Source organism: Acipenser ruthenus, chromosome 8 (assembly GCF_902713425.1).
Source record: "Acipenser ruthenus chromosome 8, fAciRut3.2 maternal haplotype, whole genome shotgun sequence".
NCBI classification, from domain to species: Eukaryota; Metazoa; Chordata; class Actinopteri; order Acipenseriformes; family Acipenseridae; genus Acipenser; species Acipenser ruthenus.
In genome coordinates this window covers 28,059,774-28,084,512 of record NC_081196.1, presented here as the reverse complement: position 1 = coordinate 28,084,512, position 24,739 = coordinate 28,059,774, and the positions used below count along the sequence as shown (strand labels likewise).

Sequence of the window (24,739 nt, the reverse complement as noted above, 5' to 3'; positions counted from 1 at the left end):
AATGGGAAGTCAGGGATACCTAGGTCAGCCCAAGCCCTAAATAGTTCAAAAAGGCAAACAGTGGTTGTGCCAGTGAGCATTCATCCATTCTCATTAGATTATTTACAACTGAGAACAACCTGTTGAAAAGACACTTCAGAGTAATTCAAGTTGGGCAGTCAATGAGAGACAAAACCTCCAACAGATGGATGTGCCATCCCTGTTGTTTGTGCCAAGAAGAATTTCTCACAGTGCTGCAGACAGGGCTCTTGAAGTTTACTCTCTGTTTTGGTGATTTGTGTTTGATTAGTTGGGAATAGAATGGCATAAGGAATAAAGGAAATGCATTTAAAATTATATTTTAATCTCAGTCCTCGGTAGATCTGGGTACATTCAGTACACATGTTAATTCAAACATAAATTGGGATTTGTATGCATTCGAAAAAAAGGCAAAATACCACAGTAGTGACATCAAAAAGTAATAATTCCTGTAGAGGAAAATATACTTGAACTGACCCATTTGACTCCTCGAGACCGTCACTTTCAATTCAAACACAAATGTCTCGTTTTCAATCACTTAACAACACCCACAGTACAGAAATGTTAATTAATGATCAACAAAATGAGAATATGTTAAAAAAAATGATGTAAAGCTGGTACATTCGTATCTCAGAGAAATTGGAGAGGAAAAGGAAATTAAAACAAGGTAAAGGCAATCGTCCAAATAAAGCTGAAGCACTAACGGATAACAACATAGAACATGTGTACAGCACTGAAACACTACGTTTAAAAAAACCCCAACTGTAATGCTAAACCTCGTCTTCTTTATCCATGTATTATAAAAAATAATAGATGGGCCTCTTCAGTCAGTTACAGGAAAACAATTCCATCTCGGGTTTCTGTGACAGTTTATAAATTACTCAATATATATATATGTATATATATATATTTCTGTAAATTTGGTTTACAAATGTACCCCCTATCATGACTGGTTTATTTGTTATGCAAATGGTAATCCAGACATTTATTCTGTAATTTAAAAGGACTCAAAGTCAGCTCCGCGAAGGTCAAGACAACAGACCGGTTTTAGTTCAATAGGGGACCGATAGTAAGGGGTTAGCCGCGCTTCATTATCAGAAGTGAAGCCATTCTGGAGATCAAACCTCAAAGCAGATTTCCACTGTCAACTTCCCTGAAAGAATTAGAGGTGGTAATCATTGATGAACTTTCATGTATCCCTCCAGAAACATTCAAACAACTTGCAGACTTGTCACATTGAAAGTGCAAGTCATGTTGTAGATCCAATTGATAGTCTTGTTGGCAGATTATTTTTACCTGTCATTTTGCAGTATTTGACAGTAAAAGTCTTCTTTTTTCTGTCTAGGAAAACCAGGTCAAAAACTTGAAATTTCTCACTGGGCTAGATTCACAGCAACTGTGAGGAAACAGGCAGTCAGTGATAGCAAATTTAATACAATACAAAAAAGTCTAGTCTTCCAAACTACTCCCTGCATTGTTATAAAATTTTCAAAGCCTTGCTGGCTGTTCTTCTAACAATAGAGAGTTGTGTTGGAGTGTTAATTGGAGTGTGGAGGGGTACGCCCGCCCATATGTTGTTTCGTATTATTATTTCTTCTTCTTCTTCTTCTTCTTCTTCTTCTTCTTCTTCTTATTATTACTTATTGTGAAATATTATTATTGAAATGTATTTATTTGTATATGTGTTTGTTAAAAGATAATGTGGGTTCTGGGTTGGCAGGGAAGCAGACAATTATTTTCCCTGCCAAAAATAACACATGGAGAATGTGGCCATCTTCAAATTGGTTAATTGTTTGCAATTTGAGAACGGCCACATGTATAAAAAGTGTAGCAGCTGAGCGCTGCGGGAGTCGGAGATAAGAGAAATAAGAGAGATCAATCTCAAGGTAAATGCTACTGCTATTCAGCTGGCTGCACTCCATGTTCTGTGTTTTGTTTAAATGTTTGTTTTAACCAACAAGCCTTTTGTTTTGTTTGTTATTTTTGTTTTTTTAATAAATACGAGCGCATTGGCGACTCACCTTGCAGTACTTTTCCTGCATGTCTTCCTGGTCTGACGTCACCCACTATGCTGGCCTGTCACATGGAGGTAGCTGAAGACTTTTAATACCAGAGGCCTAACCAACAAAAGGTTGGAAACACCACACATCTGGCAGCACTATATATATATATATATATATATATATATATATATATATATATATATATATATATATATATATATATATTTTTAGGTGTTATTGTGAGTTCAAAACACAAAACTTTTAAAGGGTGTTAGACAGTATGTCATGTTTTTGGAGCAATAGGAAGCCAGTTTTAATAGTTACTCAGAAACATGCTTTCCCAACAGACATTTTTGGCTTGAAGAAACTTAACTTACTACTAAAAGTAGGGAAAATTTGACTCAATTTAATATTTTCATCATTATGTCAGCATGTTCAAGTTTTGTCCATCTCTTCGTGTTCATTTATGTTTATTGTAATTTTGGTCTGAGCCCAAAGCGTGAAACTTGTGAGGGATAAAAAAAAACAACTACTGTAGCCTCTTTCTTTATCCCTATTTTTACAACTCTGCCAAATATTTGAACCTTTTTGTACTGATTGTGGGCTACATGGTCAAAGGATGTGAGGTTAAGGGGTGAGTAGTATGAAAAAAGATAAGTTTGAATTGCAAGAACTGAATTTACTCATAACTAGTGTTATCTCCTGACTCAGTATGGTAAATTGCTTTCAGTAGTGCAGTAGGAGAAGAAATGGATGCTTCATTGAGAAAAGAAAAGAATCCTGCCACTGGACCATTCATGCTTGCATGAAACAATAAAGATTATATATAAAAAGTGTCTATGAATGTGTTGTGTGTGAACTCGACCGCACCTTATTTACCCTTGATTTAAAAAGAATAAAAAAACGTACTCTCGGTGTACTGCATTATACTGTTACCTGCAACCAGTATGACAACAACATTACCACACAAGTAAACAGTGTTTAATAGAGATAGACTACCTTCATTCACAGAGGTAATGACTAAACATGTGCAAAGCTAAACAGACAAAAACTGTCACCAACAGTGCATTTAGAGAGTTTTGAACACCGTACAACATTTACTAAAAATCATCACCCATTACGCTTATTTTCACTGTAAAGTAGCTTTTCTTGTTATTTCATTGAGTGGTTGAAAGGTGTTGAGGCCCGTGGAGTTTAAAGGGTATCACTTTTCTGTTTCCTGCTCTTCTATGGTAAATTGTCTCCTTTTTATTTAATTTTTTACCTTGGCCAGGCTCTAGGGTGTTGGTCTTCTAACTCGTACAGTCTGCTCAATGTTCTTTGTACTGCAAATGTTTTCTTAGTAGTCTTATTAGTGCGGCATTTTCACTTGGGATCTAGTTTATGTTCACTGTAGCCAGTTTCCATACAACCATCCATGTGTGGCTGCTCGGTCTGACTATAAATTGCTGCTCTGTGTCAAATTACATTGTCCAAATATTAGAGAAGAGCCTTCCTTAATAGCACACAACGCATAGTTCTTGGCGCATTGTTCAAGTGAAAAGAGGTTGGAGCTTGTCCAATTTTAAAGGCTTCTGTGAATTGCCACTGTAACACCTCTATTGCTTTCCCCAAGGTTCTACAGGCTCAATCAGTCATGACCTGAGCCAACAGAAAATTGTGGCTGCATTTATTTTGCGGATTCCGCCAAAAACAGTACGCCCCGCAAAAAACTATCAACCATCTGCAAATGTTAATATTTTTATATTATTTCAACATAAATTATATAAATATATCCCTACCTTGTTAAGGGATGATGACTTGCAAGCCTGTAGCTCAAAAGAAGCTTATAATTTTCACGTCACCATCACACTGAAAATAGTCCCAGACCAGCCATTCATTTCTCGCTGCAGGTAAATTGTTCCACTGAATGCTCACCCAGGATCAGTTCTGCCCTTCTTACCAAATTTATTTTTCCCTTTTGTTTTGTTTTTTCCTTCCTTGTTGTATCTGCCATGCTTCTTTCAAATACTTATATGCGTCCCTTCCTGGATCCATTTTCCCTGCATATGTTAGCATTAATCTTAAAGAGGCAACCCTAGAAGGTAACAGTGGTTAGCAACAGCTTCTTCGTACTCATATGGCGTGCAAAATAGAACACTGAAGAGTTCACTCTGCACTGTACTGTACTATTCACATTTTTTAAAATTATTTCAAATATAACTACATTTTCAAGAAAAGTATGCCACTATGTGTAGTTTTAATATGTCTTGTTTCACTTTTTAGGTGGTTCAAGTAAAATGTCTTCCTCAAAGCGTATTCAGATACAAAACGCATGTTTTGCATTCATTCATTCGTACATACATACATACATACATACATACAGTGCCTTGCGAAAGTATTCGGCCCCCTTGAACTTTGCGACCTTTTGCCACATTTCAGGCTTCAAACATAAAGATATGAAACTGTAATTTTTTGTGAAGAATCAACAACATGTGGGACACAATCATGAAGTGGAACGAAATTTATTGTATATTTCAAACTTTTTTAACAAATAAAAAACTGAAAAATTGGGCGTGCAAAATTATTCAGCCCCTTTACTTTCAGTGCAGCAAACTCTCTCCAGAAGTTCAGTGAGGATCTCTGAATGATCCAATGTTGACCTAAATGACTAATGATGATAAATAGAATCCACCTGTGTGTAATCAAGTCTCCGTATAAATGCACCTGCACTGTGATAGTCTCAGAGGTCCGTTTAAAGCGCAGAGAGCATCATGAAGAACAAGGAACACACCAGGCAGGTCCGAGATACTGTTGTGGAGAAGTTTAAAGCCGGATTTGGATACAAAAAGATTTCCCAAGCTTTAAACATCCCAAGGAGCACTGTGCAAGCGATAATATTGAAATGGAAGGAGTATCAGACCACTGCAAATCTACCAAGACCTGGCCGTCCCTCTAAACTTTCAGCTCATACAAGGAGAAGACTGATCAGAGATGCAGCCAAGAGGCCCATGATCACTCTGGATGAACTGCAGAGATCTACAGCTGAGGTGGGAGACTCTGTCCATAGGACAACAATCAGTCGTATACTGCACATCTGGCCTTTATGGAAGAGTGGCAAGAAGAAAGCCATTTCTTAAAGATATCCATAAAAAGTGTCGTTTACAGTTTGCCACAAGCCACCTGGGAGACACACCAAACATGTGGAAGAAGGTGCTCTGGTCAGATGAAACCAAAATCGAACTTTTTGGCAACAATGCAAAACGTTATGTTTGGCGTAAAAGCAACACAGCTCATCACCCTGAACACACCATCCCCACTGTCAAACATGGTGGTGGCAGCATCATGGTTTGGGCCTGCTTTTCTTCAGCAGGGACAGGGAAGATGGTTAAAATTGATGGGAAGATGGATGGAGCCAAATACAGGACCATTCTGGAAGAAAACCTGATGGAGTCTGCAAAAGACCTGAGACTGGGACGGAGATTTGTCTTCCAACAAGACAATGATCCAAAACATAAAGCAAAATCTACAATGGAATGGTTCACAAATAAACATATCCAGGTGTTAGAATGGCCAAGTCAAAGTCCAGACCTGAATCCAATCGAGAATCTGTGGAAAGAACTGAAAACTGCTGTTCACAAATGCTCTCCATCCAACCTCACTGAGCTTGAGCTGTTTTGCAAGGAGGAATGGGCAAAAATTTCAGTCTCTCGATGTGCAAAACTGATAGAGACATACCCCAAGCGACTTACAGCTGTAATCGCAGCAAAAGGTGGCACTACAAAGTATTAACTTAAGGGGGCTGAATAATTTTGCACGCCCAATTTTTCAGTTTTTTATTTGTTAAAAAAGTTTGAAATATCCAATAAATTTCGTTCCACTTCATGATTGTGTCCCACTTGTTGTTGATTCTTCACAAAAAATTACAGTTTCATATCTTTATGTTTGAAGCCTGAAATGTGGCAAAAGGTCGCAAAGTTCAAGGGGGCCGAATACTTTCGCAAGGCACTGTACATACATACAAGTTGCTCTTTTGCCCCTTTTTAAGAAAGTATTCTGTTTTTGTGAAAGAAAATAATAAAGTTGCTTTTTTTGCAACAATATATAATGTTTTGATTCTTCTTTGTATGTATCAATAAAATAAAATAGAAAAAATGCAGTATACAAATACAACAGTATTAATTTGCAACAAATTTTCCGCAAAATTTGGTAAAATATCCCAGCAATTTTTGGCAAATTTTCCTACCATTTTTTATTGGCCCTGGTCATGACTAGGTGGTGACCAGACTCCCCAGTTGTAGTTTTCTGCAAACATTGCAGTTCCAACCCATGAGACTCAATGGTCATGTTGGACAATGCAGCCAGTGTTGAGATAGTTGTTCCCACTATCATGCCCCTTGTGCAGTCACTGTATCCTTCTACTGTCCCATGATTGATGCTAAATAGTTGCACACAGCTCTCACACATTGAGTAGATCACATTACAAGACCACATCTGGATACATTGCAAACTCAGGAATTTTCTAATGTTACATTCATTCTTTTTTTCAATTTATGACAATGAATCCTTGGAAGTGACCTCCTTTCATCCATAAACAAACTCTATTCTGGTCTTGCTTCTACATTTGTTGATGAACTCAGACTATTGAACAGTAATGTTTATGTAAGTACACTTATATGCTTATTTGTCTGTTAAAACAATATATTCAACAAACATTACATCATAAAGCCATCTGCACAAGATCAGCACATAGGCTGTATTTGCAATATTCCCCGGGGCCAGAGCTCAGATTTATATCTACAAAACAGCAATCTGTGGTTTATAATTCAAAAGAGACATTAAATTACAATGAGTTTAGTGGTCTCAGTAATCACAGAGTTGAGCACAATTGTCACTGCTTGTACTGAGTCTGCTCGCTGGTGTTGTTTAACCAAACTACCCAAATACTTCTCTGGCTTTACAGGGAGGGGAAGAAGCATGCAGTGAATATCAAATACGGAGTACAGTTAATATTATGTGACTCACATGACTCCTAGTAGCTAGGAATTCTGGGCAATGATGGTAGAAGTTGAAAACAAGAGAGGCGATGGCTAAACACGTTTGAATATGCTTTAATAATTAACAGTCTGACAAGGAATTGTGGGATGATACAATCATTTATATACAGTACATTTGAACATTAGTTCACAAGAACTAATGTACATACATAAGCACATTAGTTCACCAACCAGAGTGCAGGAATTGTCCTCATTGTGTTCTGAAATCATTGTTATCTGGGCTATGAAATCCCTGCAGACATCCATCCATCTGTGTTTCACACATTTTTGTATAAATCTGGACAATCACTTTTCCAGTTGTCATGAAGCTCAGTATTAACATTATTTAGCATAGTTTGTGAGAGTATCAGATTCTGGGGATATATGGAGGTGGCTGGCTGTCCGTCCATCCGTCCATCCGTATGTCGCACTTACATTGTTGCATATATCTGGAGACCAGCTTATTCAATTGTCTTGAAACTTAATATTAACATTCTTTAGTAGAAGTTCATGAGAGTATCAGATTCTGGGTATATATCGATGTCATATATATGTCTGGCTGTCTCTTTATCTATGCATCTGTACAGGTATGTCACACTAACATTTTTGAATATATATGCAGAACTGCTTATCATATTGTGACAGAGACAGAATGATTATTGGTGATAAATCTCCCTCCTGACCTGTGAGGGCATTGTGTAAAGGGAACAGAGTGCCCTGGACTGGATGGCCAGACAATTCATTCCCAGGGTTAGGCGGAAGTCAGACATCTAGAAAGGGGACAGAGCTACAGTACACTAAATCATCAACCCGGTTGCAATTATTATTATGCAAACCACTTTGCCACACATACGTATTGCTAATTCGTATTCTATACTATGCTGTACATACTGTTGATATATGTCATGGTCATCAACTTTATCATCATACTGATATTGCCACTCAGAATGGTCATTCTCCAGGATGATCAGTATTACAAATGCTGAAGCAGAACGGTCATTCGCCAGGATGAGCAGGATTACAAATGCTGAAGCAGAACGGTCATTCTCCAGGATGAGCAGGATTACAAATGCTGAAGCGGAACGGTCATTCTCCAGGATGAGCAGGATTACAAATGCTGAAGCGGAACGGTCATTCTCCAGGATGAGCAGGATTTCAAATGCTGAAGCAGAACGGTCATTCTCCAGGATGAGCAGGATTACAAATGCTGAAGCGGAACGGTCATTCTCCAGGATGAGCAGGATTACAAATGCTGAAGCGGAAGGGTCATTCTCCAGGATGAGCAGGATTACAAATGCTGAAGCGGAACGGTCATTCTCCAGGATGAGCAGGATTACAAATGCTGAAGCAGAACAGTCATTCTCCAGGATGAGCAGGATTACAAATGCTGAAGCAGAACGGTCATTCTCCAGGATGAGCAGGATTACAAATGCTGAAGCGGAACGGTCATTCTCCAGGATGAGCAGGATTACAAATGCTGAAGCGGAACGGTCATTCTCCAGGATGAGCAGGATTACAAATGCTGAAGCGGAACGGTCATTCTCCAGGATGAGCAGGATTACAAATGCTGAAGCGGAACGGTCATTCTCCAGGATGAGCAGGAGTAAAATATTTTACCGCTCAGTGATAGGAGGGGCCAGAATGAACGCTGTCACCTTAATATCCATTGAGAGTGACTTGATAAGAAAGCTGGACTTCAGTGATATAACAGAAAACTTTGCAAGCATCTGATCTCTGAATTTTTAGAAGCTAATTATGATCGTTTTCATTTGATCTTTACAAAAAGTAAAACATAGATTAAAACCACAGTAAAAACATCTAAATCTGAAAATGCACAGCCCTAATTACTTGGTTTGTAGAAAAAACACTTTAAAGTGACAAAGAAAAGGTAAAAAAGGAAAACACCTTTCGTAACTTTAAAAAAGTTTTAACCATTTTCTTCACAATCTTTGGTGCTTGAGTGTTTTCTGCTGAGAAAGATCTTACTCCATTATTATTATTATTATTATTATTATTATTAGTGGTAGTAGTAGTAGTAGTCATAGTAGTAGTAGAAATATGGGGGGGGGGGAGCCTAGACGACCTATTTTCTCTTTGCATTTTAAATAGGATTTGTGGACCACTATTTTCTATTTAAATAGTTTTCCTTGATTATTTTGACCATCCCTACAAGACATTTATGAGTGTAGTTGCTACTAATACAGTGGGTTCTAATGCAGATGTGACTTGTAATGCAAATAAAAATTATAAAGACTATATTGCAGGGAGACAGTAATTGAAAGCACCACAACAAAACCAGAAGAAACTGATTCTTTCCATACCTGGAAATTGTTCTGGATTTAAGTGCAGTGCTGATGACCAGTGAAGGTGCAGACTGTCGCCTCTGTGCCAGAGTCTTCCATTTCTACACCAAAAAAAAACACACCATCTTTATCTCAACTTACATCACCAAAATAAATATATTAAAATGTACATGTAAAAATACAAACTCCAGTGCCTAACTGCCACATCTCACAAAAATAGAATTGTATAATTCATTTCAATATTTTACCTAACTATGTCAGGTAAAATATTACACGTTCTTATCATTCTAGCTAACTCACATTGCCTTTTTTTAATCAAAGTTTCATAAAACTCCATTGTCTCCATATTTTGCTCCAGGGTGGAGCCGTAATGTGCTAAGTGTCCTGTAGGTGGCCTAGGGGTATATGTGGTACCAGTATCCCAACGGGTCACTTATAGGTTGTTTATTACCTCCAAATTGTTGGAAGGTTGTGAAGAAGTGGTCTAACTACCCTTTCATAGATCCCATTTAAGAAATATTGTATTACTGTATATTCAAGTTTTAAAAAGAATCCAGAGAAATCTTTGAAATTGCTGGGTAATTTCCAGTGATATTTTGATCATTTAAACAGTTATAGGGCAGCAGACTCACTGAATGTAACATCATGTGAAATATTCAGCAGAGGATACTGCGTTTTGTTTTCTGTGCATTTCTGTGCACAAAACAACAAACAAAGATAGCAGCACTACATTTGGACTAAAAAATATCTAAATTAGGAAAAAGAAATGGTTTCAGTTTTAGGGACCCATGTCATTATAGACAATGTATGCTGTGTATAAGTGTATAATGAACACAAAACGGTACAGCATGTATCATATTTAACACTTCCTTAGTCAAATGTATAGTTATGAAAACTACATGAGAAGGCAAGTTGTTACTAATAAATTAATTACATGCAAATGACGGTTTATTGGTATTATTCTTATTGGTAGTAGAAGTAGCCTATAGTGCGGTACTCGTAGTGTATAAGTAATAGTAGTCCTTGTCATAGTAGGATAGCCTTAAATTGACTAAATAATAGAGATAACACACGATTAATATACAAATGTATGAATTACTTACTGTAGGCCACTGCATCTATCAAGTGTAAAATTCAGCAACATCTGCAGTTGAATTATAAATACTTTAATCAAAGCTGTAGCCTAGAGGTTATTAATACTAATGGAAACGTTGATACTGTGTATAAAGAATTTCAGGAAAGCACGGTGCCCAGTGGCAAAAAAGCAGATCTAACAAAATCAATATTCATATAGGCACAGATGAAAACCATGTCAAGCTAATACCGTCTGTTTCATTCAAGTTATATTCCAATGACACCTGGTACATCCAATAAACATATTTGAATTATAAACCATTTAATAAATATGTCTTAGAATAATTATGACTATATTTAATGAAACTTAATTGTTTTGACATTACAGTGTAGCATGTATAGACATAATAATAATAATAATAATAATAATAATAATAATAATAATAATAATAATAATAATAATAATAAGTAACGCCAAAGCAGAAAATGCCTCTGGTCAACAAAAATGTATATCATCAACATACAATTGCACACAAGGTTTGTGTGTAAACCAAACATCTTTGTGTATAATATTTGTTTATATCCTACAAGGATTGGTTTTAAAACTATTTCAATCCATTTTACAGTGTGCACAGTATATGTGAACACATTGAATATGTTTTTTTCTAAAAATAAAATAAAATAAAATTTAAAAAAAAAAACATTATTTCAGAACACCATTTAAACTACTATAGCACAAATAGAATGATAATTTTGTAATAATTGTAATACTGTCCACACAAAACTATGTCAAGGATGTCCAGTGACTTGCCCAAGGTCATGCTGTTGGACATGCCTCGGTAAGTTTGAACCCATTAGTCCTCTTAAGTACCAGACATACTGTTATGTATTAAACAGACACATCTTACAGCCATTTATACCCACTGATATCAATAACTTCTTGAGCTATTTAAATATATTATATTATATATAACTGTATAAATGGGTAATTGTATGTAAAAATAATGTGATACCTGTATAATGTGAAATAATGTATAATGTGATATCTTGTAACAATTGTAAGTCGCCCTGGATAAGGGCGTCTGCTAAGAAATAAATAATATATTGCGCTATAAATAGCTATTGAGAAATAACGTTTATAGTATGTGGTTGTCTAGCTGATAGATTTAGCTGATGTTCTAACAATATTTGCTGACATCAATAATATTTTTTACACGTAGCAAATATATCGTCAAAACATAGATAAAAAATAAGGCTGCAAAACTAGTTAATAAAACAAGTAATAAACTAAACAACAATTTTGAAAACAAAATCTAAACGATCCTAGCACTGAATAGTCCCTATATAGATTCATAAGCACGTTTGAAACCAATTCGTGTCCTAAAACACAAACAGTGGTTTTATTGAAATGGGCGCAATCCAAATCTAACCACGAACGCAGTGGACACGTGTAGCATTTTCATATAGTAACTAAATCTAACCACAAACGCAGTGGAAATGTGTAGCATTTTCATAACTCCAGTACTCACCAAGAGCTCAAACTAAGCCATAGTCGTAATTATCAGTCATAAAAATTAATAACAAGAAACCATTTATTTCAGAGTTGCTACAAGTTAGCTGCACGTGAAATCAACAGTAACTGCTAAATAACAGACCCATACTAAACATACTCAAATATACTTTGAATTGAGTTGGGGCCAACTCAGAGTGAAGGCTAAGAACTATGTTGATGACAACTGTAAATAACTTATTTTTTTTCTAAAAGGAATTGTCCATACATTTGCAAGAAACATTATACTCAAAAGTTAAAATTATTATCATTAATAATAATAATAATAATAGGCAGTGCACATGGATAATTAATGCAACTGTCTCATCTATAATATCATACAATTTAGAATTTAAATAAACATGGTTTGATTGCGTTTTAACAAATAGTCAACTAGTAGCTAGCAAATTATACTTTACAAACTACCTTTTTAGCCTCTGCTGGTAAACCAGAAATTTTGGATTCCCCGGTTAAAGATGCTGAACGACTCTGTTCAATAATTCCCTGTTGAGGTGACATTTCCATTAAGGCTGCTTGAACGTTAAAAAAAATATCAGTGTAATCTTAATCCCAGATTCATTCACATTTCAACATCAAAGCAACAGAAAAGACAGTCCTGCAAATCTCAGATTGACGAAATCAGGTGGTCTTCATGATTCAAAATAATAGCGCTTGAAGTTTTTGCAAACCGTGAACGCCCCTTCTACAGACGCAGGTTACTGACTGTACAGTATGTTCTCCTAGTCAGGACAGCCACAGTGAGTGTTTTATTTTTAATGTTGAGTTGCTGTATTCTACTGATCAAGCTGTCTATCCCTGTTGCTAAATAAACCACAACGCCGCATCGTCACTGCTTATACTGGACCTTCCTCCAGAGACAGAGACGCCCGCACCCAAGGTCCTAGTACCGTCTGCCAGTGGTTTCGTTTAATAAGCATGTCGCTGTAAGCAGAAGTATATCTACCATGCAGTGAATGGCCAGTTTAAGTAATGCGCCAAATATCCCAAGTCAAAGTCACAACCGTGAGGAGTTTTCTTTTTGTTACAGTAGGCTACTGTATCTATCCTATTTGTAGATGACTGACAATATAAGAGGTTATATACAGCGTCGAAACCAGAGCTGACATTCTTCCGAGGTCACACTTAGGTTTCAAGCTATAGCTGCAGTATTTATATGACTGCTTGGTATTTACTATTCAACCTCCAAATCTATTTTACACGGCAAACCAATTTGTAGAACCGAGGACACGACCCTCGGTGTCCTCATAGCTAGTATACAAAATATCATTGGAGCAGACTGTTATCAAGTGGATTTCACTAGATCTTCCAAATAATAAAGCCTAAACATTTGTATTAGTCGAGTGCTTACCAGTAACAACTTGTTTATATTCACGGTGTGAATAATTACTGTTTTGGTGCAAGGAACCCTCGCCTGTTTAACTGCGCTGGTTTAGGAACAGGTGTTATGCAAAATAGTGTCGCTGTTAAACAGTGTCACCTTGCAATTGGCACTATTGGTGCGAAATACGGTCTCCCTGCCAGTATACAGTGTCGCCAGCACAACTGTGTCTCATTGAAGATTACGACTAAAGTAACCAATGTGCAATAGATTGTATAACCATCATAACGCTAGTGTATTTACTTATTTAGCTAATGCTGTCTACATTTCTCTTTCAGGGTGTGTAATCATGTGCTGAGGATGGGAAATGACTAGTGTTATTTGAAAAATATGCTGTACAATAAAAATAAAAAAATGCATACATAATCACTTTACATTGTACAGTAGGCTATGTCATATAATGGTTAATAGCTCCTGCATAAAAAATTGCAAAAGAATGCCATTTCACCCTTTGAAAGATGTCATGCTAAGGAGATTTAAGCCAAAAAAATATGCATACATATTAACTTTACATTGTACAGTAGGCTATGTCATGTAATGGCCCAGCTCCTACATACAAACTCGTAAAATAATGGTATTTCAGAACCTGAAAGATGTCATGTCAATGAATAACTAAAGCCATGTCTCATTGATTTCTAGTTATGCACACACACAATATGCATACATATTCACTGTAAGTAACAGGAACAGAGTATCCTGGACTGCTTGGCCTGGCACTTCATTCCTATGGTTAAAAGAAGTCGGTCATTTAGAAAAGGGGCAGAGCTTCGGTACATTAACTCATCGACCCGGAAGGGAAATTATGTGGCAGCCATAGATTGGAGGAGGGGCTGCAATCGTTTACCAAGGGGTCATGAGTGACGGTATAAGTAGGGGACGGAGCAACGCAATCTGTTCCTTCATTTTGGTTTGAGAAAAATAACCCGGAAGGACCTGTGTTTTCTGTATCTGAATCATGAGAGTTTGTTTGTTTGTCTAACTGTGTCTTGTAATTAGTAGACGGCTAACACGTTCTGAAGCTGTCACCAAGGGCCAGCACAAATCCGGAACAGCACTGCACTTGCATCACAAATAACTGTATTTGTACCACAAGCACTAATTCACGCACTAACGGACTTGTGTATGTGTTTTGTGTTTTGTGTGGGTGTATAATAAACTGGACTATTATTTTGGGACAAACCCGGGGATTACAATATAAGTAATACACACCTGTCTGTCTGTTCATTGATCACCTGCACCTGCACACTGTTAACCACAAGCTCCTACATACAAACTTGCAAAACAATGCTATTTCACCACATGAAAGATGTCAGTCATTGATTTGCGAGTTAGTAATCTCTCGTTAAACACTCACAGCAACACAAAAGATGAGTTTGAATGTGGCAGTTACTGTGAGAGAAAACTTGCACGTCTCAAAAACAGAACAGCAAATGAATCAATGACAAAACACAATTATTAATACAGTTGTAAGAGTGAAAATAATTCAATTCAATATACAGCTTTTTTTTTTTTGCAAAGGGTAGGCCCTACTACTGTATGTTTTTAATGTTGATACAAAACAAGAACCGCAAGAACAACAACAACAATGATAATACATGACCCCAGGGTTAGCCGTGTGAGCGTACACCCTCAAGGACCCTTGTGCCTAATGAAGGCAGGGCAGGGTCTACCACATTAAGGCGGTAGAACCTGGAGAAAGTGTGTGGCGTAGCCCAGCTAGCCACAGTACAAATATCGGACAGCGAGGCCCCTCTAAAGAGGGCCCAAGATGTAGCCAACCCTCTAGTGGGGTGTGCGGCTACCCTCCCAGGTGGGGGCAAGCCGGCACCATCATACACAGTTGAGATTGTGTCCGCAACCCAATGCGACAGACGCTGCTTTGAGAGGATTTGTCCTAGGGTCCGTATCCTGTGACAGACAAACAGCTGGTCAGAATGACGCAGAGTTCTTGTCCTATCCACATAGCATCTCAATGCCTGCACTGGGCTATTAAATCTCTCATCCTCCTCCGAAGAAAACAGGGGTGGATGGAAGGACTCCAGTTCCACAGACTGATTAATGTGGAAAGCTGTGATCACCTTGGGGAGGAAAATAGGGTTTGTATGCAGTGACACCCTGCTGCCATCGTCCCAAATACACATACAGGAGCTGTGCACCGACAGCGCCTGAAACTCACTAACCTGCTTAGCAGAGGTGATAGCCAAGAGGAAGGCTGTCTTTATAGACAGATGCTTCAACTCTGTGGAATGGGCTCAAACAGGGCCTTCGTGAGATCCTTGAGTACAACATCAAGGTTCCATTCAGGGAGGACAGTCCTCCTAGGAGGGCGTAACCTCCGAGCTCCCTTGAGAAACCAGGTCATCAGAAAATGCGCACCTGGAGATACTGAATTTATGGGGGCATAGCACACAAAGATAGCCGCTAAACACACTTTCAGTGTGGAAGGTGATCTTCAAGCATCGAACAGTTCTTGCAAAAATTGCAAGATAACCGGCATGAGGCAAGAAAGCAGGTTGTGACTTGTAGTCAGACACCAAATCTGGAAATACTTCCACTTGGACGCATACAGCGACCTAGTGGAGTCTGCCCTAGTGCTCTGCAGAGTAGCTACCATCGCGTCAGATAGCCTTAGGGCTGTCCAGCGGTCCCTTTCAGGGCCAGACCTATAACTGGAATCAGGCAGGTTCTGGATGCCAGAGAGTGCCTCCTGTCTGATTAAGGAGATCCAGGCGAAGCGGGATCTCCCAGGGCTAGCCTCATAAGAGCTGGCATAGAATCAAGAACCATGTTCTCCTGGGTCACCAAGAGACCACTATGAGAACTGTCGCTTTCTATAACTGGACCTTCTCCAAGAAGGCCAGGAGCAACGGTATTGGCGGGAATGCAAAGAGAAGCGTTCTGGGCCATTTTGTGCAGAGGTGGGAGGATATCCTCCACCATCTCAGAGTCGCTGAACACGTGCAAGACACCCTCAGATGACGGTGTCTGTCGCACTTTGGGTGTAATGGAACGCATTAAGCCACGCTTTGAGCAGACACATATGTAGCAGACCCTGCTCCATGGCTCATATGGCCGCAGCCATCCGAACCAACAGTTTTGGGAACCATGCTAAGGGGATCTTCGATCCCTGTTGAACAGGGAGAGACAACCCTGAATAGCTGCTACTCTGTCGTCCGACAGGTATGCGTGCATCGTACTGGAGTCCACCCGGAGTCCCAAGTACGTTGTTGTGACAGGGTGGCTGTGCAGTGACGTCAGGCCAGAAGCAGGAAGGAAACTACACTGACGCCAGATAAGTACTGCAGATTCAAAACAAAAAGACGCGGCGCACCGTTTTATTTTTAAATAACAAAAATAAATAAAAAGTTTAAACACAAAACACTTGCTCACAGAGCCAAAATAAAAAGGTTTAAACAAAACAAGTCTAGAAACATAAAACAAACAAAACAACACAGGTCAGGCTGGGCAATGGCTGTTACTGTTCCTGTGTTACTATTTTTTAAGTTTTGTTTCTTTCTCGCTCCTCTCGCTCTCGCTCCTAACACACCCCTGTGTGCAGCGAGCTGCAGGCTTTTATGCAGGTGACCATTTCCTGATTAGCAACAAATTAATCACTTAATTAATTCGGGAGATGGCCACCTTTTGCACGAGGTTTTTAAATTACTGTGGATGGGGTTTCCCATCCACGCTACTAAATACAATAAAAAAAACACGGCTACGCCGTCATATATATTTCTAAACACAAATACAATAACAAATAAATACAAAACAATAACTTGCACAGGGGCGGAGGGGGAGACCCCGTTCTAAAAATAAATAAATATACAAATCAATGTACAGGGCTCCACGCCCTGTTACAGTTGTGCACTGCACCAGTCAAAGCCAACTCCTTGCATTGCTGATGGTGAGGCCCAGTCTCGCCAGATGCTGCATCAGCATTGCCGTGTGAGCGACTGCTCCCTATTGAGCACAGATTAGCCAGTCGTCTAGAGAGTTTAGTACTCTGATCCCCTGCAACGCAAGGGGGCCAGGATAGCGTCTATGCATTTTTAAAACGTACATGTGACTAGGGAGAGGCTGAACGGCAGCACGGAGAACTCGTAACGCTTTCCTTAAGGCGAAGCAGAGATACTTCCTGTACACTGAACGACTGGGAATGTGAAATACGTGTCCCGTAAATCCACGGTGGTAAACCAGTCGCCTTGTCGGACAGACTGGAGAATGTGACGATGAGTCAGCATTTGGAACCTCCTTTCCTTTAGGAATCTTAGGGCTAAGATGGGGCGGAAACCGCCGTCCTTCCCGGGTACTACGAAATATTTCGAGTACAACCCCTCTCCGCAGGAGGTGGGGTCTACGAAACGGATGGCTCACTTGCACAGCAAAGCTGCCACTTCCTCTTTGAGTACCGAGACCTGAAGAAGGTCCGACACGAAGTGTGCAAGACTCCTCGGAGTAGACGGTCCAGAGCGGAACTGCATCGCGTAACCGTTGTGTACAGTAGCAAGAACCCAGGTATCTGAGGTGCAAGCGTGCCAATATTGCAGCTGTTGTACGGTAAAGGGGGTCTGAGGCCACAGGCCCTCAGGGCATCAGCTGAGGCTGGGGCGAAGCTCTCTGAGGCAGCTGCCTAAAGCAACGGCCCTGGAATTGCCTCCTGGAACACTGTTGCGCAGACGAACCGCGGCCCGCGTTGCTGGCAGTCTGTGGAGGGGTTTGTTTTCTGTTGCTGCTGAGGCCTGTAGGCAGTGCCTCAGGTCACACAGTGGGGTCGTGGGGCTTGCCAATGGCTCAACCTATTTTGTGCCAGGGAGCAGAGCGGCCACCTGCTGAGATGCCTCACGCTGCCGGAGGGAGCGTTGTAGGATCTCCTCCAGAGCGGGACCAAATGTATGCCCAGGGGATATCGGCACATCTAATAACGCCACCATATCCGCATCAGGTACCCTAGTTTGCGATAGCCATAGCTGTCTGCGAGCTACCACCAGGCTTGCCAAGCTTCAGCCTAGGGCTTGCCCTTGAAGGCCGGACATCTGGAGCAGCGTACTAGATATGAGGCGGAGCTCTGTGGCCACTGGCTCTGGGAGCAGGGTCTCCGTGAGCACGTCATCAAGGTACGCAGTGAGAATACTCACCGTGTTAGTTAGGTGAGTTACCTGCGCTTCCGCTGCATAAGCCCTCTTAGGTGTGTCTCTGTAACCCTACATTGAGGGTTAGGGCACATGGGGCCTTGGGCGATCCACCCACCAGTGGAGCCTTAACCAAGGCCGCGATGGTGGAGTGAACCAGGGGGAAACTAGCCAGCCCCAGTTTCTCCGCGTCTTCTATGCAGCGTTCCAAGAGGAGCTTCCTGCATGAAGTCAGGAAACTGTGGGAAGGGTTGCACCGCAGGAGCCGCTGCCTGTGTCCGGAATATGGACCAGCGGTGCTCTGTCGGTGTTGTCCAGGGGATCTGCAAGAAGCTTGCAGCGCGCCCCCTCAGTGCCGGCATAGAGCTGGGCAATGGTGGCAAACTAGACTCAGAGGCAACCTCTGAGTTAGGTTCTGTCACAGTCAATGGCGCTGGTTCCCCTTCTTCCTTTCCTTTCTTCCTGCGATTCAGGCTCGGCTTGGTCTCCCGTGGGAGGCTAAGTGGCTGGGTCTGGTGCAGGTAGCAGCGGTGCCAGGATCTGTATTGGTACCGCAGGAACTTGCTGCTTAGACAGAAGCACAAGGACCTGTGTCATCTGCTCCTTCAAGTAAATAATGTCCCTCGCTTGTTTCGAACACTTCACCCTTCTCGTCTGGGGGGAGGGAGAGCAGCTGTGAGATCTAGGTGCAGGAGCCTGAGCACAGGGAATCTCCTTGCGAGGGGTTCTGCGAGAGCTGAAGGAGCGGGGGTGGGGCCTCCGAGTGCTGCTGACGGCTCGGCCATGGGAGACTCAGTGTCTAACCCTATGGCCCTGTTGAGCCTACAGCAACATATTTTGGACTGAAGAGCCGCACATAGGTCGCAAAAATCCTCTCTGCCCATAGCTTCCTGGGCATGTTGGACTCCCAAGCACTGCATGCAGAGTGAGTGCTTGTCCTGGAGTGGCAGGTTCACACCACATGATGTGTAGGGGTGGAACCACTGGATGCTCGACATGGTGCTTGTTAATGTTGTTCGTGCACTGGAGCTATGCTCACCAAGTGCACAGAGCAGTATGCGTCCCAAGAGCAGCAAGCACTGGAGTGCTGTGCGCAATTGGCTCTGTGTGCACTGAGTGACACACACCATGCAGACTGCTGGAACTAACTCGCTGGGGCTGTGATCACTGAGGATACCGGGCACCAAGTGCACCGGGAACCCTAGTGTAGCACCGTGTACACCGCCTTAAACACCGGGCATACCGCGTGTACCGAGCGTCCTTACTTAGTACCGCACGCACCAAGTGCAATAAGCACCGGGCACGGAGGGTGCACTGAGTGCTGTTTATACCAAGCACTGGTGCACTAGCACTGTAGCGGTGTGCACCAAGCACCGTGTGCACCATGAACTGAGTGCACCGTGCGCACTGAGTACCGAGAGCACTACATGCACCATGTACCGTGCTGCACCGTGCGTTCGTGCACTAGCGCTGTAGCGGTCGGCACCGAGTATCATGTACACTGTACACCGTGTGCACCGTGTGCACCATGCATACCGAGCACCGTGCGCACCAAGTACCGTGAGCACTATGTGCACTGTGTACCATGCGGCACCATGTCCATGCACTGGCGCTGTCGTAATCGGCCGATCACCATGTGCACCATCCACCGTGCGTACCGAGCATCACGCGCACCGAGTACCATAGCATTATGTGCACCGTGTACCGCACAGCACTGTGCGTTCTTGCACTAGCTCTATAGCACTGGGCACCAAACACCATGTGCACTGTGCACCGCGTGTACAGAGCACCGTGCACACCGAAAAAGGCAAGTCTTTTTCAGAGTCGTTGATTCCGGGAAAGCGGAGAGCCAGCTTTCAGCACGAATGCAAGAGAAATACAATTGACTCGATTCAACTCGAGGAGCTCTTTTCTATCAACACGCTCAACTCAACACAGAGGTCTTACCATACTGTCTTGAGAAGGAAAAACAGAAATGGCTCCTCAGGATGACGGGGGGCAGGACCGAGTGCGTCACCCCAGGAAGGGACCTATCGGCAGCTCTGGTATAGAGAGCTCAGCAATCCCATATCAGGCATATCCCATACATAATGTCGTCGGTGGTCGTCTTCGAATTGAAAGGGAACGTCTATCATATGTTTCTGCAAGCTTCATTTTGTGGTGCTGAAAGAACAGCTCAGCGTAAATGTATCGTTGATAGCGCAACAAAACTTGTGAGAAAATCTAAACTAAAATGGACTGATTGTAACAAATTAAGAACAAAAAATGCAGGATGATCAGACAGAAGAAATGTCTATTTTGTGTTTTGCCATCAGGGCAGTTTTGTGTTGGCCTGGTTTTCCCCCACTCCTTTGGGAATGGATAACTAAAAATCGTCCAGCACGGACTGTTACTGCCTACAAAATCTTAACATCTGTTCTATTAAAAGAAAAAAATGCACACACACACTCACACACACTCACACACACATGTTTGTATTCCTATATTTGTAGGGACCTCTCATTGACTCTCACTATATTTTTTATTACTATTTCTACATACATATACAGTATATTGTGTAAATGAGCCTCACCACTCGCGGTTTGTTGCCCCTTTAAAAACACCAACCCAGGACACAGAAATGGATTTTGCTGACGCGCTATTTTTTTTTTTTTAATAATACACAAAAACAAAATAAACAAAACAAACACCTCGCTCTTTTTTGAGCACTTAACTAAAACACAGAACAGGAACCTAAACTATCTTGCAGGACAGCTAATCCGTTTACCTGCCAATTAAACAAAACAGTTAAACAAAACAAACCACTCAGGTTTAACACTGATCTGAAAAAGGTTTACACTACCTTTCCTTTTGTAATACGCACACAAACAAGCAGGCTCTCCACATAGCAGCCCAGAACAGACTGGCTGCTTTCCTTTTATACCCTGCACCTGGCTCTAATTTACTATAATCACCAGGTGCAGGGATAATCACTAATAAAACAATTAAATTAAACAATTAAATTCAACCCATGTGCATTTGCACATGGTTTTCAGGTTTCCTGCTATCTTACAATTGTAAGCTATAAATGTTACACTTACATGCCTCTTATTTGTCATCATTTGTTTTTATGTGTATACATATATGTTGATATCTAAATTATATACAGATTGGTTATAACATTTGCTGGATTTTATAGTATAGTTCATATAAGGATTGTATGTGTTAGTATATGTAACATACAGTGCTCTGCATTTTTTTTTTTAGTTGTTTTTTTTTTTAAATAATCTAAATACATGTTTTTTCTATTCTAAATGTATTTTGTATTTTATAAATTAAATATATGCCCTTCATTTGGTGAATGTTTTATACAAATTACTACATATTTTCATACATTATCCATTATCCAAGTAAGAAAAATGTGGATATTAAGCCGAACCATTTGAGAACCAAGTAAGTTTCTGTCAGTTTCACTTTGTGTCTTTTCATGAAAATGTATTCAAACTGGACATTTAATAAAATATTAGTATAAATTTAGATTAATGAAACAATAACAATCTAAAATACAGTAACTGTTCAGCCCAGCACTGAGAATCCATAACCCAGACACTTCTGCCACATCTGACCGGGTGTACCATTGGTATTGGGGTGTAGATTATGAACTTTATTGTTACCTGCGACAACCGATAACCCAGCAGACAGTAAAACCCTCATTACTGGTGTAGTGATATTTTCAGGTACGAAGTAAAAAGTGGTACACAGCACACTGTGCTTGCCTAAACAACTTGAAGAAAGCAGGGAAGCGCCCATTGAAATTTGGTACGTTATGCTGTTTTTGGTGTTTTACATATTTGTTAATATAATTTATCATATTTCCAGTCTTTTACATCAATTTGTTGCAGATGAGACACAGGTTTACCACTGTTTTCAGTGAAAGCAAACTCTTCCTCCCATCTTAGCTTAAAGCCTCATACTTTCATTTATTAATCGTGGATGGTTTGTTCAATGCCATTGTCTCCACAAAATGACCGAGCACATAATTCAAAATAATGAAATTGACATTCAACTGCACATCCGGTGATCGAAATACACATGTGCCAGCGGGAAGTCATCAACTGACAAAATGTCCTTGCAGCGAACATGCAGGCTCAGAGAAACTGAAGAGAGAGAAGGCAGTGAAGAAAGAATAATAAACACAAATGAATACATAGATCAAACATAATAAATTTGTGTTTATTTTTACATTTTCTCTCTTCTCTTTTTGTTTTTATTATTCTTTCTTCAGTTCATTCGAACTGCAAAGTGTGTCACCCAGCATTTCACCAGGAGCCGCACTTGAACTACCCGGGAGCTGCATGCTGCTTGCGAACCGTGGTTTGGCCACCTCTGCACTTTTGTTGTGGAGTGTGCCACAAATCTGACAACCCACCTCCACTGGGCAAACCTGGACTCTCCATCCTCGCTGTTCTGCTTCAACAGCTAGTTGAGCGTACCGAAGTTTCTTCTTTTCATACGCCTCATTCACAGTATCCTCCCATGCATTGTTAACTCTACCACAATATATAAGTGTGCCACTTAAAACAAATATACTTGTGTCTTTGTTTCTATTCCATCTCTGACACAAAAATGAAGATAATGACCCAAAACATACCTCCAGGCTATGTCAGAACTACCTTAGAAGAAAAGAACAAGACGGTAGGCTTCAAATCATGGAATGGCCAGCACAGTCTCCAAACTTAAACCCCATCGAGCTGGTTTGGGATGAACTGGACAGAAGGGTGAAAGCAAAGCAACCTACAAGTGCAACACATTTGTGGGAACTTCTGCAACAGTGTTGGGAAGAACTTTCCGAACAACATTTGATTTCCATTGTAGAAAGAATGCCACGAGTGTGTTCGGCTGTTATATCTGCAAAAGGTGGCTACTTTGATGAGTCAAATTTAGATTAAATTTTGTTAAACAAAACGATTCCATGATTTTTTTTTTATCTCCAATTGTTTATTTGTTCTATGCTTTAATTTCAGAGTACATTGAGACATTAAACTGCGTAAATTTCAATAAAAACTGGAACAATGGAAGTGTTCTAAAACTTTTGACAGGTAGTAGAAAAAAATAAATACATTTAAAATAGCAAAGGCTAACAAAAAAATAGATTATATATATATTTTACTTAAACCCACATGCCTACATTTTTATAAAAGTTTCCCTTGTGTACTTGTGCGCAGATGTGATTATTGAACATTTATATATATATATATATATATATATATATATATATATATATATATATATATATATATATATATATATATATAATGTTCAATAATCACATCTACGCACAAGTACACAAGGGAAACTTTTATAAAAATGTAGGCATGTGGGTTTAAGTAAAATATATATATAATCTATTTTTTTGTTAGCCTTTGCTATTTTAAATGTATTTATTTTTTTCGGGTACGTGGGTGTGACAAAGAGAGAGTGAATTCTTGTTTTGACAAGAATCTGTGGAAAGGACGTAAAGCCTGGTCAAAAGTTATGCAGAGCTTGCAGAGGAAGAGTAATATTAAAACATGAACACCAAGTCATCTTAGGATGAATTTGGTATTGATGAACAGGGTGACCCTGAAGCTACATGTTGTGCCTTCCCATTGCCGCAAAACTTACAGAAAAAGAAAGCTTTATCAAGCCAAGAAAATAGAAACAATGTTAAGAGTGCTGAATACACCTCATTTTGATTTTGGACAGACCAGTAAGGCATGTGATGGCTGTGCTGATTTAACAAAACTTCTGGATGAGCTCTGTGTTTCTACAAGACAAGAAAAATTTAAGTTGCTAGAATCTGTCAGCCTGTCTACAGGGGCTCTTTGAAGAAGTGGGAGGCAGTACAAACCTGAGAGCACAAAAAAGCTGAAAAAATTCAAATCATTCCTTCAAGTTTAATCTTAGTTAAGCTCCATTACCTTGTAAAATAGTTTTCATTGAATAAGACTGTTTTTTTCCTTTCAGTCACCATAATTGTTAATGTACATGTTAATTGCAGTTTTTGCATAAATGTGAACTAACATAGTAAAAGCCTTTATTGTTCTACTTTCAACTGCACAATAGTTGTGAAGTTAAAGAGAAGGTAAACACATTTTAAAATCTCTGAAGCACCTAAGCTAGGAGTTGTGAATTGTTACAATATTTTTTGGTGGGGTGGGGGGTATCATGGGTTTGTCTTGGTTCAAGATTCATAGAAGTTGTCCTAACACTATTTAACTCTTAAATCAT

The 24,739-nt window shown here is 40.1% G+C and overlaps 1 protein-coding gene across 3 annotated transcripts in view; it reads right to left on the bottom strand.

Moving 5' to 3' along the window:
* LOC117406786 (rho GTPase-activating protein 20-like) overlaps positions 1-24,739 on the bottom strand; it is a 71,091-nt gene that overhangs the window by 24,624 nt on the left and 21,728 nt on the right. The window contains exons 1-2 of one of the 3 annotated variants that reach the window (XM_034011097.3): positions 12,389-12,831; positions 9,358-9,440 (exon numbers count right to left, since the gene is read on the bottom strand). In XM_034011097.3, coding sequence (XP_033866988.3) covers positions 9,358-9,440; positions 12,389-12,487 — 182 coding nt within the window. In that variant the 5' untranslated portion in view covers positions 12,488-12,831. Of the gene's footprint in view, positions 1-9,357; positions 9,441-12,388; positions 12,832-24,739 lie in introns of those variants that run through there. The other 2 variants (XM_034011098.3, XM_059028779.1) reach the window with 2 other exon arrangements.